Source organism: Oncorhynchus mykiss, chromosome 17 (assembly GCF_013265735.2).
Source record: "Oncorhynchus mykiss isolate Arlee chromosome 17, USDA_OmykA_1.1, whole genome shotgun sequence".
In the NCBI taxonomy this organism is placed as follows: Eukaryota; Metazoa; Chordata; class Actinopteri; order Salmoniformes; family Salmonidae; genus Oncorhynchus; species Oncorhynchus mykiss.
The window spans coordinates 66,651,704-66,672,216 of NC_048581.1; the positions used below are offsets into that span (position 1 = coordinate 66,651,704).

A 20,513-nucleotide genomic window follows, 5' to 3' on the forward strand; every position below is an offset into this window, starting at 1 on the left:
CATTGACCAGGTCCTGTCGTGTAGTTCTGGGCAGACCCCTCACCTTCCTCATGATCATTGATGCCCCACGAGGTGAGATCTTGCATGGAGCCCCAGACCCAGGGTGATTGACCGTCATCTTTAACTTCTTCCATTTTCTAATAATTGCGCCAACAGTTGTTACCTTCTCACCAAGCTGCTTGCCTATTGTCCTGTAGCCCATCTCAGCCTTGTGCAGGTCTACAATTTTATCCCTGATGTCCTTACACAGCTTTCTGGTTTTGGCCATTGTGGAGAGGTTGGAGTCTGTTTGATTGAGTGTGTGGACAGGTGTCTTTTATACAGGTAACGGGTTCAAACAGGTGCAGTTAGTACAGGTAATGAGTGGAGAACAGGCGAGCCAGAATTCTTACTGGTTGGTAGGTGATCAAATACTTATGTCATGCAATAAAATGCAAATGAATTACTTCAAAATCATACAATGTGATTTTCTGGATTTTTGTTTTAGATTCCGTCTCTCCCAGTTGAAGTGTACCTATGATAAAAAAAATTACAGACCTCTACATGCTTTGTAAGTAGGAATACCTGCAAAATCGGCAGTGTGTCAAATACTTGTTCTCCCCACTGTAGTTAAAGATGAATTGGCTGCCAGGAATTAGGACTGCTGACGGGCTCTGGACACCCAGTGTTATAGTTGTAAAGTTGAAACTGAATCAGTGCCCAGTATAACTAACGGGCAGAGTCTGTGTGTGAACTAAGCAGATGGTGTTTAAATCAAACTGCTGTGTTCAGGTGTGAGCTAGCTATCAGAGATGGAGACGCAACACCACCCTGCTCCCACCTACCTATAAAACTGATTCAGCAGTCCATCTGCATTGGCTGTTTTACTTTAAAGTCTTGTCGTTTTTAGACTGTACCTGAGCAGATGGCAGTGTGGTATTTGTGACAAAAGGAGTGGGTGTGTGTGATTTGGGTGTCCTAACATAAGGACTTCATATTGCACTCCGAGAGGCTCTCCATGGGCTTTACTCCTACTTCAAATCTGTCTCTTTAGAGAGGAACACAGAGCAGGATACTTAGGCCTGTTGTACTGTAGCCACTCTACTCCAGTACCAACACTGATAGGACTGTATACTGCAGCAGCCTCAGCCACATACATAGCCACTTACTGTAAACACCAGCCTATCTTAAATGCACAAGAAAATAACACTTGGCGTCTGTTTGCTAGGGGCATGTTAGGGTGAATTGCCAAACCGTAGAGTAGTCAATTTATTGATGTGTTTGTGTGTGTCTCTCTATATGCATAGAGTTTGTGTCTGAGTAAGTGCACTGTGTGGATGTGTGTGAGAGATGTGCACTGATGGGAGCATGTTTAGGTGAATGGGGAGAGAGCTGTTTTCTCCTTGCCTGACTGAGACAGTTTAATTAGAGCCTGTGCTGCTCTGAGCTGAGCTGCGTGTTTCTGCGTTAGCAGCCCTCTGCTCTCATTTCATCCTCTCTCTAAGCGTGTTATTGTATTTCTTAAACATACTGGAAATGGATGTATTAATCCGTCCTGCTATGCGCTGCAAGGAATAGACATTCAGCTTTCATATCCGTCAGCAAATAGTGTCTTTCACATGCCAATCGCCTTTTCGCTTTCAAATATGTTTGGAGACATTTATGTTGACTATTTTCATCCTGTTTCTTAGGCTACATCCCACTAAAGCACATCTGTATATGTGTCAATATCTAAGCTGATGAAGGAAACAAAGATAGAATTGTGTCATGTTTTCCACATTGTGTGACTAAACTGTTTAGAAAGACCATCTATGTTGGATGATGTTATATACAGTACAGCGGCTTACATTTGTAAATTAGTAGTGATATTTTTATATTTTTTGAGGATAGTGTGTCAGTTATGTTGACAATCATCTTGTGTTACTCTCTGTAACATGCCTTTAAACCGTCCATGTGACGTGATTAGTGTTAAATGAATTGGTGCAGAATGGTTTAATAATATAGCATACCATGGGGAGATACTTAGAGGCTTTATTTAATCACAGGAAACGGAATGTAAAGGACAATGGACTGTAAATAGCACATTAAAGGCCCAGTGCAGTAAAAATGATGGTTTTGTATCATATTGTACAACATCTGATTTTAACTTGCACTGTAAAAGTGTGCAACATGTTTGTGTTATTTCCTGATAGTTGAAAATACTTAGGGGTGTACTCACTTTTGTTACCAGCCGTTTAGACATTAATGTCTGTGTGTTGAGTTATTTTGAGGGCACAGCAAATTTACACTGTTATACAAGCTGTACACTCACTACTTTACATTGTAGCAAAGTATCATTTCTTCAGTGTTGTCACATGAAAAGATATACTCAAATATTTACAAAAATGTGAGGGGTGTACTCACTTTTGTGATATACTGTATATATCCAAGAAAGAGTGATGGAGTGCTACATCAGATGACCTGGCCTCCACATACACCCAACCTCAACCCAATTGAAATGGTTTGGGATGAGTGGGACCGCAGAGTGAAGGAAATGCAGCCAACAAGTTCTCAGCATATGTGAGAACTCCTTCAAGACTGTTGGAAAAGCTGTCATCAAGGCAAAGGGTGGCTACTTTGAAGAATCTCAAATATAAAATATATTTTGTAACACTTTTTAGGTTACTACATGATTCCATATGTGTTATTTCATAGTTTAGATGTCTTCACTATTATTCTACAATGTAGAAAATAGTAAAAATATGGAAAAACCCTTGAATAAGTAGGCGTGTCCACTTTTGACTGGTTGTGTGCGTGTGTGTGTGTGTGTGTGTGTGTGTGTGTAAAATTGTATTTATTTTAACTCAGTCGGGGTCTCGACTTACTGTTGAAATGATTTGATATTGAGATAAAAACTGCATTGGGCCTTTAAAGTATACAGTATATAAGATGATGCATGGTTATCCGTGTTATGAATATTTTAGTTCTACTCTACTGTAAATAGTGTCATATGGCACTAAATTATGCAGTGTGGTCATGATCTGTGCTCTAGTGAGTAAGCTTTTCTGCACCAGTTTTCTTTAGCGTATACAGTTAATCTCATGAATGATCCACCCCTCTCCTGCCTAGGGAAACTGATCCATTTCCACCCCTATGGGCACCTTAACTCAGCCTCTTGAAGTGCCCAGCCCCAGGCAAAGGACAGATCCAGCCTCGGGAATGGAAAGCCTTCTGTGCCTGCAATCTGTTCATTTCCATGTACATGCACCCATCTCTACTACATCAGGACGATAGAGACGGGGCGTATAGTTTTGCATTCAGACCCAGGGTGCATTCTCAGGTAGGATGCTTCTGTTTTTATGCTTGATGTAGGTGGTGTACTCGATGCTCATACAGGCTGAATGGATATTACATAAACACACATACAGTACAAGTCAAAAGTTTGGACACACCTACTCATTCAAGGGTTTTTCTTTATTTTACTATTTTCTACATTATAGAATAATAGTGAAGACATAACAACTATGAAATAACACATATGGAATTATGTAGTAACCAAACAAGTCACACACACAAAAAAAGTCAACAAATCAAAATATATCTTATATTTGAGATTCTTCAAAGTAGCCACCCTTTGCACACTGATGGCATTCTCTCAACCAGCTTCACCTGGAATGCTTTTCAATTAACAGGTGTGCCTTATTAAAAGTTAATTTGTGGAATTTCTTTCCTAAATGCGTTTGAGACAGGCAGTTGTGGTATACAGAAGATGGCCCTATTTGGTAAAAGACCAAGTCAATATTATGGCAAGAACAGCTCAAATAAACAAAGAGAAACGACAGAGGAGACTGTGTGAATCAGGCCTTCATGGTCAAATTTCTGCAAAGAAACCACTACTAAAGGACACCAATAAGAAGAAGAGACTTGTTTGGGCCAAGAAACACGAGTAATGGACATTAGAGCGGTGGAAATCTGTCCTTTGGTCTGATGAGTCCAAATTTGCGATTTTTGGTTCCAACCGCCGTGTCGACACCGAGTAGGTGAACGGATGATCTCCGCATCTCGTGCTGTGCTATTGACACTGTCGGTGATTTATTTAGAATTCAAGGCACATTTAACCAGCATGGCTGCCACAGCATTCTGCAGCGATACACCCTCCCATCTGATGTGCGCTGAGTGGGACTATCATTTGTTTTTCAACAGGACAATGACCCAACACACCTCCAGGCTGTGTAAAGGCTATTTGACCAAGAAGGAGAGTGATGGAGTGCTGGATCAGATAACCTGGCCTCCACAATCACCCGACCTCAACCCAATTGAGACGGTTTGGGATGAGTTGGACCGCAGTGTGAAGGAAAAGCAACCAACAAGTGCTGAGCATATGTGGGAACTCCTTTAAGACTGTTGGAGAAGCTGGTTGAGAGAATGCCAAGCGCACGCTTGGCAATCATCAAGGTGGCTACATTGAATAATCTAAAATATCTTTTGATTTGTTTAACTTTTTTTTTGTTTGCTACATTCTGTATGTGTTATGTCTTCACTATTATTATTATACAATGTAGAAAATAGTAAAAATAAAAACCCTTGAATGAGTAGGTGTGTCAATTTTTTTCCTATTTTGTTGCCTTACAACCTGGAATTAAAATAGATTTTGAGAGGTTTTGTATCATTTGATTTACACAACATGCCTACCATTTTGAAGATGCAAAATATTTATTGTTTGTTTTACAATAAAAAATAAGACAAAAAAAACTGAACTTGAGCGTGCATAACTTTTGCATCAATTACAGCTGCAAGTCTCTTGGGATATGTCTCTATAGGCTTGGCACATCTAGCCACTGGAAATTTTGCCCATTCTTCAAGGCAAAACTGCTCCAGCTCCTTCAAGTTGGATGGGTTCCTGCTGGTGTACAGCAATCCTTAAATCATACCACATGTTCTCAATTGGATTGAGGTCTGGGCTTTGACTAGGCCATTCCAATACATTTAAATGTTTCCCCTTAAACCACTCGAGTGTTGCTTTAGCAGTATGCTTAGGGTCATTGTCCTGCTCTCAAGAATTTCCCTGTATTTAGCACCATCCATCGTTCCTTCAATTCTAACCAGTTTCCCAGTCCCTGCCAATGAAATACATCCCCACAGCAGGATGCTGCCACTACCATGCTTCACTGTGGGATGGTGTTCTCGGGGTTTGTGCCAGACATAGCTTTTTCCTTGATAGCCAAAAAGCTAAATTGTAGTCTCATCTGACCAGAGTACCTTCTTCCTTATGTTTGGGGAGTCTCTCACATGCCTTTTGGCGAACACCAAACATGTTGATAATTTTTTTCTTAAAGCAATGGCACTTTTTCTGGCCACTCTTCTTTAAAGCCCAACTCTGTGGAGTGTACCGCTTAAAGTGGGCCTATGGACAGATACTCCAATCTCCGCTGTGGAGCTTTGCAGCTCCTTCAGAGTTCTCTTTGGTCTCTTTGTTGTCTCTCTGATTAATGCCCTCCTTGCCAGGTCTGTGAGTTTCGGTGGGCGGCCCTCTATTGGCAGGCTTGTTGTGGTGCCATATTCTTTCCATTTTTTTAAATAATGGATTTAATGGTGCTCCGTGGGATGTTTCGGATATTTTTTAATAACCCAACCCTGATCTGTACTTCTCCACTGTACTTCTCCACTTTGTTCCTGACCTGTTTGGAGAACTCCTTGGTCTTCGTAGTTCCGCTTGCTTGGTGGTGTTGCAGATTCTGGGGCCTTTCAGAACAGGTGTGTATGTACTGAGATCATGTGACAGATCATGTGACACTTAGATTGCACACAGGTGGACTTTATTTAATCAATTATGTGACTTCTGAAGGTAATTGTTTGCACCAGATCTTATTACGGGGCTTCATAGCAAAAGGGGTGTATACATATACACGCACCACTTTTCCATTTTTTATTTTTTATTTTTTGAAACAAGTTATTCATTTCACTCCACCAATGTGGACTGTTTTGTGTGTCCATTACATGAAATCCAATATAAATTACAGATTGTAATGCAACAAAATAGGAAAAACACCGAAGGGGTGAATACTTTTGCAAGGCTCTGTTTCTCCTCCTAATATTGTACAATCTGTGTGTCGCGTCATTGGCCTGGGATATTATTTGTTTGAATTCAAGACTTGATTGATCTCAGTTTGTCAGTGTCAGAGTAGCCACTCATTTCATTCATTTGTGTGGTATTACAAAAGATTCAGCTAATGTCTTCTGTCATGTAAATTACATAGAATTGAAAAAGGCTGATTCTTGAGGGGGATGCCCTGATTTATTTATTTTTATTTTTTTAATCTGTAGAAATCCTAAAAACGCTTTTGCTCAACTTTTATTTTATTTAACAATGCACCGGGGCCTATGATTTCTTAATCCGGCCCTGCATGAGGCCACTAGTACAAATGGCCCGGAGGCTCTGACTTGTCTCATTTACAGCCAGTTAAATAACTTTCACACAGTCAGTGGTCATTGAGTCCACTCACAATGTGTTGAGGCTACTCCTGAATGTAGTGTAATGCAGTGTGCGTCGGTAGTCCATAATTGAACAGGGTAAGAGATGTAGGTGACCTTACTCTTCCGGTCTGTGTCCAGGGAGGCGTAGCAGCAAACTGACCCCAGATCAAACCAGCCTGCTACAGTACTGCTACCAGATTCCTGCAGGGGAGGGCATAGAGGTGAATGATAGCCTAGAGCCAACATGCAGTATCAACAGCCAGCCTGATAAAATATTTTGCACTACACAGAAATGATAAAGGGCTGTATCGTCTCTAGGTGAACAATGACATAGACCAGACTGGGTGTGTGAACTGTCGGTTACTTTTTGTGAAGAACCCAACTCAAATTAACATCTGTCCTGCACTTGTAGTTGAACAATACTGTGATTCTGGAATAACAATTTATGGCGATTTGTTGTGACTGTAGTCCAGAAGCATGCTTCCCCATTTATCTGGGCTAACAGCTTTACTGTACGTCTCATTTCTGAGCAGATTGCAGGAGTGTGTGTGAAGGCCATGTGCACCGTTCTTTTAATCTTATTAAACATTTACGTTTTCATGTATAATACCTCAAGCCATTACAACAGTCCTCACCCAATTGTTTCATCGACCACCTGATTCAGTGTCTACAGATGAAAAACAACAAATTGGCTACTGTACATACAGTAGAGAATATATATATATATATATATATATATATATATATATATATATATATATATATATATATATATATATATATATATATATATATATATATATATATATATATATATATATATATATATATATATATATATATATATATATATATATATATAAATATATATATATATATATATATATATATATATATATATATATATATATAAATATATATATATATAAATATATATATATATAAATATATATATATATATATATATAAATAAAACAATTATATTAAAGATTCAAAAAAGTTCTTCCACACCAATCTCGACAAACCATTTCTGTATGGACCTCGCTTTTTGCATGGGGGCATTGTCATAGTGAAACAGGAAAGGGCCTTCCCCAAACTGTTAACAAAAAGTTAGAAGCACAGAATGTCATTGTATGCTGTAGCGTTAGGATTTCCCTTCACTGAAACTAATAGGCCTAGCCCGAACCATGAAACTAGCCCCAGACCATTTATTCCTCCTCCACCACCAAACTGTATGTATGCAGGTAGGCTGCTCGGCCATGGTAACACATTTCATGAAGCTCCTGACGTTGTTTCCACAGGCAGTTTGGAACTTTGTAGAGTGTTGCAACCAAGGAAATATGATTTTCTATGCGCTTCAGCACTCGGCGGTCCCGTTCTGTGAGCTTGTGTGGCCTACCACTTCGCTGCTGAGCTGTTGTTGCTCCTAGACGTTTCCACTTCACAATGACAGCACTTACAGTTGACCGGGGCAGCTGTAGCAGGGCATAAATTTGACTAACTGACTTGTTGGAAAGGTGGCATCCTATAACGGTGCCATGTTGAAAGTCACTGAGCTCTTCTGTATGGCCATTCTACTGGCAATGTTTGTCTATGGAGATTGCATGGCCGTGTGCTCGATTTTATACACCTGACAGCAAAGTGTGACTGAAATAGCCGAATCCACTAATTTGAAGGGTTGTCCACATACTTTTGTGTATCTATTTATCTTCATCTATCTTTATCACAGGTATTCGTGCCTGAATTTACAATTAGTTAGTGTAGTTAGCCTCGTTAGACACAAACGTTAGCTAGCTAGCAAGCAAACAATCTGGTACATCGTTTAATGTTATACTGGTTTCATCACCTGTATGTCTTCATCTGTCAATTCTTTCTTAATTTAGCAAACTTATCGGGTGCACCTTTTGCAAGTTTACTGTTCCATCTTCCTGCCATTGTTTTGAAAAGGCAACTTCCATTTTTATTTGCTGGAAAAATCCAGAAGTTGCCTTTCAAAAGGTGGACCAGCCAATGGACCAGACTGTGTGTCTATGTACTGTATTGCACCAAATATTATTGTGTATACTTACAAGATGCTGGAGTCTCTGCACTAACAATGGGAATCAATGGCTGCAAAGGCAGAAGGCAGGCGGGAGGAAGCGTGAACATTCTAGCCAATGAGATGGCAGATTCGGATGTGAACAACAGACACAACTACGGTATAAAATCTATTTTTGCAAAGTTGGCGCTATGTCAAGAACGTCCACTTATATTAGTACATTTGTTACAACCTTAGCGTTACGAAACTTCTATTCGATTATATAGGCCACACGTAGCAAGTTAGCAAATACATTTCATTTCGGACCAAATTCAATACTCTCATTGACCTCCGTACAAAAAATTCCCACGTACATGCTTTATTTTCACACAGGTCGGAGTCGGCCTTCTCGCTTCGCCTCTTCCTCTCTTAGTGCGCTGGACTTGCAGATAACACATGGTAAGATATCATGAGAGACCCTAAAGGACCCGACATTTGAAGAGAGAATCTTCTTGATCTGGAGTGCATATGCTTGTTAATGGTGCTGGTTTATTTTGAATCTCAGTCCGCATGTAAAGTGGGCTTTTTGGATCCCCTTGCTTTTTCAGAGCAACATAAATGGATTGTTTTGTTCTTAGTCACCACAGCAATGTAGAAAACCTCCATGGCTTCACAAGACACCCACACACTCATAATCCTACACACACACACACACACACACACACACACACACACATACAGCCATGGCTACACTCTCATACATAAACACAGTAAGTGCGAAAATGTATATTCCAATAATAACCACATGCACACAATCATACTCCTACAAAATTAGACAGATCCCCCACATATACCTACACACTCTTCCTCCCACAACAGCCATTACATCATTCCATATCCCACACATCTTACTTACCTCCAGCAGAAGGCAACTCGAGGTTCTCTACTCACGGGTTTTAGTTGGTATGGTTCATTGTGTTTTGAGATAAGGTTTTAAGGATCTCCTATTTGGATTGGATTCTTCGTATTGAGAGCTTAGGAAGGAAGGAACAAGGTACATTGTGTAACCCATAGAAATACATGAAATAGTTCTACTTATTTCTGTGGTGTACCCGTTATGACAAGTGCAGCATTTAAGGTTGTAGCCTAGCGCCGCCTCAAATCGTCCTCTGTGGTTCACTGTTATGTGTTGCCTTGACAATGTTTTTTAAGTTATTGGCCATGACAAAGCTGCCCTGGTGAAATTATATTAGCCTGTTGAATGCACCGCACAGAAAGCTATGCAACCTAGAGGCTTTCGATCTTTTGAATACTGCCCAAATAAATAATTGAATGTGCTTGAAATGTTGATGAAGAAAAGAAATATGCTTTTTGTGCCCCTGAATTTCTAACACTAGAATAAGCCTGTTACCTACTGCAGATTTTCCCAGTGTATTATTTATTTTACCTGTGACTTTTTAGACTGAAAGGTAAAAGAGAACTTAACCAAACCTGTGTATGTCTGTCAGCAGTGGAGTCTGTGTCTGAGCTGTGATTTTTCTAGGGACTGGGATTTGCTATAGGGGTTTGAGCTGGAGTCTAAGCTTGTGATTGGCTATAGGGGTTTGAAGCGTGGGCCTAGGCTTCCTGGTTTGAACTGAGATATTCCTCAGGATGTCATGCTGGGCCAGATGTCATGCTGGGCCACACACTTCTTTTGTCAGCCCTCCTGTGGAATCACACATGGCCAGGCACGTGCACACACAAAGTCACATAATCCTACTGTCAGGCATCCGTGTTCCTGGTGGGCATCTGTGAGCCTGCTCCCCTCCATCTGCATCCAGAGTACAGAGAGACAAAATGTTTTTTTGTGAGCTGTCATGGTTGTCAACTGCCATAGTTGTTACATCCTCCCAGTAGTCTGTGTCAGTGGAGACACAAATACATTCATTGTCATGAAGCATGGAACTACTTTAAACAAAGCTTGACTATATAAAAAAACCTACAGCACTAAAAAGCACAGCGCAAGTATCAACACCATATTAAGGATAATGTTTTCTCTGTATTCTGACAGAAACCTTGGGAAGTCTGGCCTGAGGGTGTCCTGCCTTGGACTAGGTGAGTGTGAGGGGGTGTGGCGGAGGGGCAGACTGCTGTTGTTTTCACTAGAAATACACAAAGTGAACCACAGAGGGAATTTATTTCACACCAAATAATTTTCCTAGCAGATATCTTGGAGAGTGAAGATATGCCAGAAATGCAAGCTGAGACCTCCATCTGTTGACTAACACTGTTATGGCAAACTCTGCCAAAGCCTCATCTCTTCCAACTATAATTAAAAAGCTACAGTAGTCAGTGTGTGGCATCACTGCCTCTTCAACACTGCTCTCTCTATGTATCTCTAGTCTGATAGACTACTAACACAGTCTCCCTGTCGTCTCTCTGTAGGAACATGGGTGACGTTCGGAGGGCAGATAACAGATGAGGTGAGAGCAGATGGATTGTTTTTTCTGTTATTCTATCAGTCAGTCAACACTCCAATTTCACAACTATCTACATGCTTCTGCAGTCCACTGCTTACACTCTAAACATATTGACACATAGAGAGCCAGAGAAGCAACACGCGTGCCATAGCACGGAAGGTTACAACCCCATGCAGACCGGGTTTTAATAGTTGAAAACACTTAAGCGCCGATCAGTGATCTCTCGACCACCTCCCTTCCTCTTTCTTTCCTCTCCCTCGCTCCACTCTCCGGCCAACAGATGGCGGAGCAGCTGTTATGTCTGGCCTACGAGAACGGCATCAATCTGTTTGACACAGCAGAGGTCTACGCCGCAGGGAAGTGAGTATCATCCAGACTGTCCACATCACATCTTCATGCAGACATCACTTAGATATCAATGACTGCTGAATCACAGGATCATACCACACAAAGCCACATAGCCAAGCAAAGCATAGGCTAACACATGTACTGTAGTGTGTTTGAATGAGCGCTGACCTAACAGGTGGCAATGAATGTATGAGTGTGTTAATTAATGAGATGGGGGACTCATCTAAATGATATATGGTGTAGACTCACATTTAGTACCAATGAAGCTGGTGCTGGTCTCCAGTCCTTCCAGTGTGGTCGTGATGATTTAGCCGACAGCACGTTGAGGGAGTCTCCCAGGCCATCACACATCTTTAGAGAACTCATTCATTTTGATTAAACCTCTGGTTTGGTGGATCTGAGGCCCAGAGGCTCAGATGAAACGCTCACTGATGCACTTACCATGAGTCTGTGCGCCTCTGCGGCCTCCCGCAGGTAGTTGGCAGGCACGTTTGCAAATACAAGGACTTACAATTTTATCCACACGTGCCTTGGACAAGCCTGCAAAACTGTTTACATAAACATGAGTGATTAATTGCTCTGTAGCCTTGAGCTCCAGACCTGGGGGGAGAAACACCTCATTTATAACATTCATCATAGTTCATCAGAGTTCTAGTGTTATTTTTGATGAGAGTTCAAGGGTCAATCATTCATGATGGCTTGAATACCAGTAGAACCCAAACAGTGATATTTTGCCAACTCTAACCTTTGTAGGGCTTCATAACATCTCCTCAGACAGTTGTATACACCATCCTGGATTAATGGATCTATGTTGTGAGGAAGGATGAACTCCTTTCCAACAGTACCTCAGATTAACAAACTCTAACTCTTCTCTAAATCCTCCCCAAGGAAATACTGGTCTCTCATTGTGGCAATATAGTCAGACATATTTCCCAAAGTGTTAATATTATGTAAAAGACTGAAGAAAGAAAATAACAAATGGTTGATGGCTTTATCATTTTGAATTAGTGCTGAGTGTTCAACTGAAATGTCTGCTATTTTTTGTTCATTGACCAACATCGGATCAATTATTTTAATTCCATTGTTTGTTTGTTTTTAGCTCAATGCGCACATTGCGCTGCAGTTTCTCTAGAGATAAATCAGATCGCACCCGAACTGTATTTGGGAGTTGTAGTTTCCAGCAGGCCAGTGTTCTACATAGTTTAGCCCGGAAAATGTGATAATTAACTACTATCATCTATTGCGCGCCTACTTATCCGTTCTGTGTTTCTTTGACTCCTGCTTCATAAGAAACAGAAGAATGCGCGATCAATAGGGATACATAGAGAGCAGTTGCTTCGCAAGGAATTTTTACCAGAAAATACATTATCTAAGTTATTGATAGTTGGTATTCAGCAGTTATAAATGTATGCCTTATTTACTATTAAAATAGTGTATTTTGTCAGACACCATAGGCAGTAGCTCTATAGAGATGAGATGGTGACTTGGAATGAAGTAAGAGTCATCAAATGAAACAAATGTAATACACACAACAACTGACATGTTGTATTAAGTAGTAATGTGAATAAATAATGGTTAATAAGTGATAAGCAGTAATGGGCAGTCACTACCATCATAAGACTTTTATTCATTGTTTTATTCTGTGTTATTACAGCGTTCAACCTACATAATGCATAGTGCATTTCATGTTTGTTTTTAATTATCGAAACCGAAATTGAAAATTGTGAATACTTTTTAATAATCTATCCGAAAAACAGACCCAACCTCAAAAAGCGCTAATCACTCAGCACTATTTTGAATATTTACCTACATGTGGCTTCTGTAGCTGAGCTTTGGAAAGGAGAGGACATATCAAACTGTACCATAAGGTAGTGGTGGCAGACAATGGTGACATTGTCAACAGAGTGACAGATCTGTGTGCCATGCAAATGGACCTGACAGTCTGTCAGAACCCTGAATGTCTTCTTTGGGTGCTAATCCTGACAGCCTATAGCCTACTGCAAACTGCAGCACTGAGAGGCTTTACACGAGGTGCAGCACACACACCAGAATAGAGGGACATCAATGCAGACAGAGGAGCACATATCTACCACGTTTCACACGGTCTGTGAAGCACCAGCTCTAGTAATATGAGGACCTCGTCAGTCAAACAGTAAAGTGGACTAGATAGTCTAGATATGTCTAGATATGGGTATAATTATGTGTTAGTGGCCACAAAGTCAACATTTTGGTTTTGTAGAGTGGATAGAGAGCGGGAGAGAGGCTCCCAACTGCAGCCCCGCTACAGCTAAGGGCCTGGTTCTGTGGGTTAGTACGTGTGTGTTTGTTCCATGGCATTATGACCAAGTCACTGAAACATATTGACAGGCAAACACTGTACAGTACATCGACTGACAGCTAGCGTATTGACCAACACACTCTTACAAACACACTGTAGTGTAGGTGTAGACCCATTTAGCTTTGACAATCCACTTCTTTACACCAATGTTCCCTCAAAGAAAATTCAGCACTGAGCTAATTTCAGGTCTGCTAAATTCTGTGCAACTTCTAGCGCATTTACTGTGATCACTGAGGCTGTACCTGCTTTATGTTAGTTTTAACAGTGGCCAAGTAGGCTACTGTGGCTATTTGATCATAATGTAGGCCTACCAGAGTGGCCTACCATCAACAACAACGGAGAAAATGCATCTCATAACATTTTAATATGGACATATCTGTTCCATCATTCAGCCTACAGTAGCAGCCAATATGTGGTGTTAAATGTAGGTCTACATTCCATGAGACTTTTGGGGGAAAAACATGCAGGGCTGGACATGAACCTGTTTATCCACTTTTCCTTCAGACAAGGAGGTGACTGGAAATGTTGTTGTGTTGTTTGATGTTTTGATGCAAGAAATCACTTCACAAAATAAAATGCATTATTATTCCCATACCATTATCACAGAGAATCAGACAGATTATGTTCCCCTCTACCTATTGGCTACTTGGCTTATTCAAGCCTGTCTCAAAATACAGCACTACCCCTTTACCTGACTCGCTTTTCAAAAATATCTAGAAATGTACATGTTTTGTGCTCTTGTAGGAAGTAATCACTCCCTTATTGCTGACTACAAATGAGCTATAACTGGGCTAATAACTCACTAACTAGCAAAGGATATGAACTAAATGTGTACACGTGGTGAAATGCAGCTCTGGCTTTGATCTCAAAACAAGCGCATCTCCTCACAACCACTCATGCTGTTAAAACAGTCCTGTTCAAACTAAATGGCAAGGATCCATATATGGCAATGGTCTATTTGCATATAAGCCTACTGCAGCTCTGATTGTTTATACTGCACCTGTCAATGTAGAGTACGAGCTGAGTAGTGCATGTCAATGCAAAAAAAATCCTACTCCGATGCATTCTGCCGACAACAAAATCTCGTGTTGTTTGTTTTGTTTCGGGATGTTGCTTTGAAAGTGGCTAATATCGTGTTGATTCGATCACAATTGCCACAGTAAAGGCAAACTCTAGAACAGTGGTCACCAACCTTTTCTGAGTCAAGATCACTTTGATTCAAAATTCAAGCTGAGATCTACCACTCAGATTTTTTTTAACATGACTTAAAAAACATAAGCCTAGGGAACATTAACCAATTAAAAACAGTACTGTAGCAATAAAGTTTGTGCAGTAAACTTTAGGCCTACTGTACGTTATCGCAGCATATTGGCTTTGCTTGAATTGCCCTGTCAATGCATTGTTGTTCAGGCCATTTAAAAATATATATTTATGATCACACCGGTAATAGATCCGTTGTTGTATTACTTGTGAAGCACAGCTGAGTGAGCATACTTTTGGGGGGGGGGGGGGCCTTCTTGTGCCTGCATCTGATGGTCAGTCTCAGATGTGGGAAAGAGCATTAGACTGAGGGTCCGCATCTCAACATCCCTCCGCTCTCCCTTTCCTCCACTGACACTGACCAAAAAGTGACAGTCTTCCAGATGATGGCGAAACTCAAGTTACACCGTATCGTGCACAAATTCATGTTACTCCTATGAACAGAGAAAGTTAAATATTCCTCGATATTAAAAAAGACCCAAGCCGCTAATAATAACAACTCAAGCCTATAGATGCACTTTCCTACTCATTCATTACTGATGCACTGCTTGTTGTAGCTCTGAGTAGAAATAGGAAGAACTCGCATTTTATGGCTTGTAAAAGTTGTTGACAGTGCTGAGTAAGATCTTAAACATGAACTCACTCATAAAATTGACAGTTTCTCTCTCTAGTCATGGTTTTAAACATTTTGAAATCAACTTTTCTGTAGCTTTCTTTTATGCCTGCTACGTTACTGCAGAAACGGTCATCTGAGCCATCTGATTGGCCAGCGGTAGGCCTATAGTGCACTTGATTTGCTCTCTGGGCCCGCCGGGAAGTCAGTTTGTACCTTCAGACACATGAAATAGTTGAAAATGGCAACAGATGGCCTACCCAGCACGCAGGGCAGCTGAATTGGGTGCACCTACAGCCAACAGCCTGAGACGAATAATAATAATTTCTTTAAAGTAGGAACACAAGGCTATGTCGTTGGGTTTTTTACAGAAATGTTTGGCGATCGACTAGGAATAACTTGGACATCGACCTGTCGATCGTAATTGACCCGTTGGTGACCACTGCTCTATAATGTATTTTTATGTATATCCTTTTTTTTACCCCGTACCGCATTACCCCGTTCTCCCCAATTTTGCGGTGTCCATTTGGTAGTCTTTGGTCTTTGTCTTTGGTCTTGTCTCATCGCTGCAAAATCCTTTACAGTCTTGGGAGAGGCGAAGGTCCAGAGCCGTTCGTCCTCCGAAACACAACCCAACCAAGCCACACTGCCTCTTGACACAATGCCCACTTAACCCAGAAGCCAGCCGCACCAATGTGTCGGAGGAAACACCGTGCACCTGGCGACTGTGTCAGCGTGTACTGCGCCACAGGAGTCGCTAGTGCGCGATGGGACAAGGACATCCCTGCCGGCCAAACCCTCCCTTAACCCGGACGACGCTGGGCCAATTGTGCGCCGCCCCATGGGTCTCCTGGTCGCGGCCGGCTGAGAAAGAGCCTGGACTCAAACCCAGAATCTCTAGTGGCACAACTAGCACTGCGATGCAGTGCCTTAGACCACTGAGCCACTCGGCAGGCCTGCTCTAGAAAGTTGAGTGAAGTTCAATCTCGTTCTCTCTGTGGGCTGATATTTTTGCACGGCAGACCCAGGGAGCAGCATGGCAGTCTCTGTGCTACTGAGCGTGCGCACAGCTTAGAGGGAACATTGATGGCATTAGCCTTCCAGAAATTACCCTCCCTCTCCGCTCCCTCTGCTCAAACCAGCAGGCTGCGTACACAGGCAGAGAGAGATCTGATGGGGAGGGGGAGAGAGGGATAAGGGAAAGAGAAGCAGAGAGAGGGGAAGAGGGGGTACAGAGAGGGGGAGTTCAGTCACTTTGTGCTTGCCGTACACAGAATTCACATTATAGGAAAACATGGCATTTGTTAGCCTTGTAGACCGGCGCTCCATTCCTCCCTCGCAGTGACAGGAGTCATCACAGCCCTAATGGAGGCCACGTTGGGCCTAATTGGCACCCCCACTGCTGCTAATGACTGATTGACATGGAGCCTGTTACACACTAGCCATACCAGCCAGTTCACTGAGTTTAACTCCACTCCACTGAGTTCAACTCTTTGTTATAAGTCTATAGAGACACTGGGAAGGGTTGTAAGAGTTACCACCACACTTTGTGATATCTTCTTTTTCAAGGGCTGATCTGTTTTCTTTTGCATCATGGTATGTGTAGTTAGTTGACCATGCCCATTATCTGATCTCTCTCTCCCTCTCTCTCTCAGGGCTGAGGTTGTGCTGGGGAACGTCATAAAGAAGAAAGGATGGAGGTATGTTCGTACGGAGGTTACTCTCATAATGAGCCATGTTTCATTTCTGTGCCGTCACTCTCCCTCTCCTGATAACCGCTCTACCTTAATGGAAGGGAAGTGAGCAGTGTGGTGTACTCCACTGTGCACCGGCAGGCAGGCAGCGAGAGATAAAAGATCAGTCAGGCAGGCAGAGAGAGATAAAAGATCAGTCAGGCAGGCAGAGAGAGAGATAAAAGATCAGTCAGGCAGGCAGCAGAGCCATGGCCGTGCTCCTGCTCTTGTGTCCCTCAAAGCGACTGAATAATGGAATGAAAGTGTCTCCTTTACCCACTCTTTTACCTCATCAACCCGTGTGTGTGTGCACGCTGTACTGTACTGGTTTGACAGTGATGTTGTGATGTCAACCAGAGCACCTTGGAACACCCTCTCTGTAATGTCAACCAGAGAACCTTGGAACACCCTCTCTGTAATGTCAACCAGAGAACCTTGGAACACCCTCTCTGTAATGTCAACCAGAGAACCTTGGAACACCCTCTCTGTAATGTCAACCAGAGAACCTTGGAACACCCTCTCTGTAATGTCAACCAGAGAACCTTGGAACACCCTCTCTGTAATGTCAACCAGAGAACCTTGGAACACCCTCTCTGTAATGTCAACCAGAGAACCTTGGAACACCCTCTCTGTAATGTCAACCAGAGAACCTTGGAACACCCTCTCTGTAATGTCAACCAGAGAACCTTGGAACACCCTCTCTGTAATGTCAACCAGAGAACCTTGGAACACCCTCTCTGTAATGTCAACCAGAGAACCTTGGAACACTCTCTCTGTAATGTCAACCAGAGAACCTTGGAACACCCTCGCTGTAATGTCAACCAGAGAACCTTGGAACACCCTCGCTGTAATGTCAACCAGAGAACCTTGGAACACCCTCGCTGTGATGTCAACCAGAGAACCTTGGAACACCCTCGCTGTGATGTCAACCAGAGAACCTTGGAACACCCTCGCTGTGATGTCAACCAGAGAACCTTGGAACACCCTCTCTGTAATGTCAACCAGAGAACCTTGGAACACCCTCGCTGTGATGTCAACCAGAGAACCTTGGAACACTCTCGCTGTGATGTCAACCAGAGAACCTTGGAACACCCTCGCTGTGATGTCAACCAGAGAACCTTGGAACACTCTCTCTGTGATGTCAACCAGAGAACCTTGGAACACCCTCGCTGTGATGTCAACCAGAGAACCTTGGAACACCCTCGCTGTGATGTCAACCAGAGAACCTTGGAACACCCTCACTGTGATGTCAACCAGAGAACCTTGGAACACTCTCTCTGTAATGTCAACCAGAGAACCTTGGAACACCCTCGCTGTGATGTCAACCAGAGAACCTTGGAACACCCTCGCTGTGATGTCAACCAGAGAACCTTGGAACACCCTCGCTGTAATGTCAACCAGAGAACCTTGGAACACCCTCTCTGTAATGTCAACCAGAGAACCTTGGAACACTCTCTCTGTAATGTCAACCAGAGAACCTTGGAACACCCTCGCTGTAATGTCAACCAGAGAACCTTGGAACACTCTCTCTGTAATGTCAACCAGAGAACCTTGGAACACTCTCTCTGTAATGTCAACCAGAGAACCTTGGAACACCCTCGCTGTGATGTCAACCAGAGAACCTTGGAACACCCTCTCTGTAATGTCAACCAGAGAACCTTGGAACACCCTCTCTGTAATGTCAACCAGAGAACCTTGGAACACCCTCTCTGTAATGTCAACCAGAGAACCTTGGAACACCCTCTCTGTAATGTCAACCAGAGAACCTTGGAACACCCTCTCTGTAATGTCAACCAGAGAACCTTGGAACACCCTCTCTGTAATGTCAACCAGAGAACCTTGGAACACCCTCTCTGTAATGTCAACCAGAGAACCTTGGAACACCCTCTCTGTAATGTCAACCAGAGAACCTTGGAACACCCTCTCTGTAATGTCAACCAGAGAACCTTGGAACACCCTCTCTGTAATGTCAACCAGAGAACCTTGGAACACCCTCTCTGTAATGTCAACCAGAGAACCTTGGAACACCCTCTCTGTAATGTCAACCAGAGAACCTTGGAACACCCTCTCTGTAATGTCAACCAGAGAACCTTGGAACACCCTCTCTGTAATGTCAACCAGAGAACCTTGGAACACCCTCTCTGTAATGTCAACCAGAGAACCTTGGAACACCCTCTCTGTAATGTCAACCAGAGAACCTTGGAACACCCTCTCTGTAATGTCAACCAGAGAACCTTGGAACACCCTCTCTGTAATGTCAACCAGAGAACCTTGGAACACTCTCTCTGTAATGTCAACCAGAGAACCTTGGAACACCCTCGCTGTAATGTCAACCAGAGAACCTTGGAACACCCTCGCTGTAATGTCAACCAGAGAACCTTGGAACACCCTCGCTGTGATGTCAACCAGAGAACCTTGGAACACCCTCGCTGTGATGTCAACCAGAGAACCTTGGAACACCCTCGCTGTGATGTCAACCAGAGAACCTTGGAACACCCTCTCTGTAATGTCAACCAGAGAACCTTGGAACACCCTCGCTGTGATGTCAACCAGAGAACCTTGGAACACTCTCGCTGTGATGTCAACCAGAGAACCTTGGAACACCCTCGCTGTGATGTCAACCAGAGAACCTTGGAACACTCTCTCTGTGATGTCAACCAGAGAACCTTGGAACACCCTCGCTGTGATGTCAACCAGAGAACCTTGGAACACCCTCGCTGTGATGTCAACCAGAGAACCTTGGAACACCCTCACTGTGATGTCAACCAGAGAACCTTGGAACACTCTCTCTGTAATGTCAACCAGAGAACCTTGGAACACCCTCGCTGTGATGTCAACCAGAGAACCTTGGAACACCCTCGCTGTGATGTCAACCAGAGAACCTTGGAACACCCTCGCTGTAATGTCAACCAGAGAACCTTGGAACACCCTCTCTGTAATGTCAACCAGAGAACCTTGGAACACTCTCTCTGTAATGTCAACCAGAGAACCTTGGAACACCCTCGCTGTAATGTCAACCAGAGAACCTTGGAACACTCTCTCTGTAATGTCAACCAGAGAACCTTGGAACACTCTCTCTGTAATGTCAACCAGAGAACCTTGGAACACCCTCGCTGTGATGTCAACCAGAGAACCTTGGAACACCCTCTCTGTAATGTCAACCAGAGAACCTTGGAACACCCTCTCTGTAATGTCAACCAGAGAACCTTGGAACACCCTCTCTGTAATGTCAACCAGAGAACCTTGGAACACCCTCGCTGTGATGTCAACCAGAGAACCTTGGAACACCCTCGCTGTGATGTCAACCAGA

General features: G+C 42.7%; 1 protein-coding gene across 16 annotated transcripts in view; it reads left to right on the plus strand.

The window, feature by feature from the left end:
• Positions 1–20,513, plus strand: part of kcnab2a (potassium voltage-gated channel, shaker-related subfamily, beta member 2 a) — a 120,986-nt gene that overhangs the window by 84,925 nt on the left and 15,548 nt on the right. For all 16 annotated transcript variants that reach the window (XM_021569435.2, XM_021569439.2, XM_021569433.2 and 13 more), the window contains 4 exons: positions 10,503–10,546; positions 10,877–10,914; positions 11,192–11,271; positions 17,126–17,170. In XM_021569435.2, the coding sequence (XP_021425110.2) occupies positions 10,503–10,546; positions 10,877–10,914; positions 11,192–11,271; positions 17,126–17,170 (207 nt within the window). The remainder of the gene's footprint in view (positions 1–10,502; positions 10,547–10,876; positions 10,915–11,191; positions 11,272–17,125; positions 17,171–20,513) is intronic.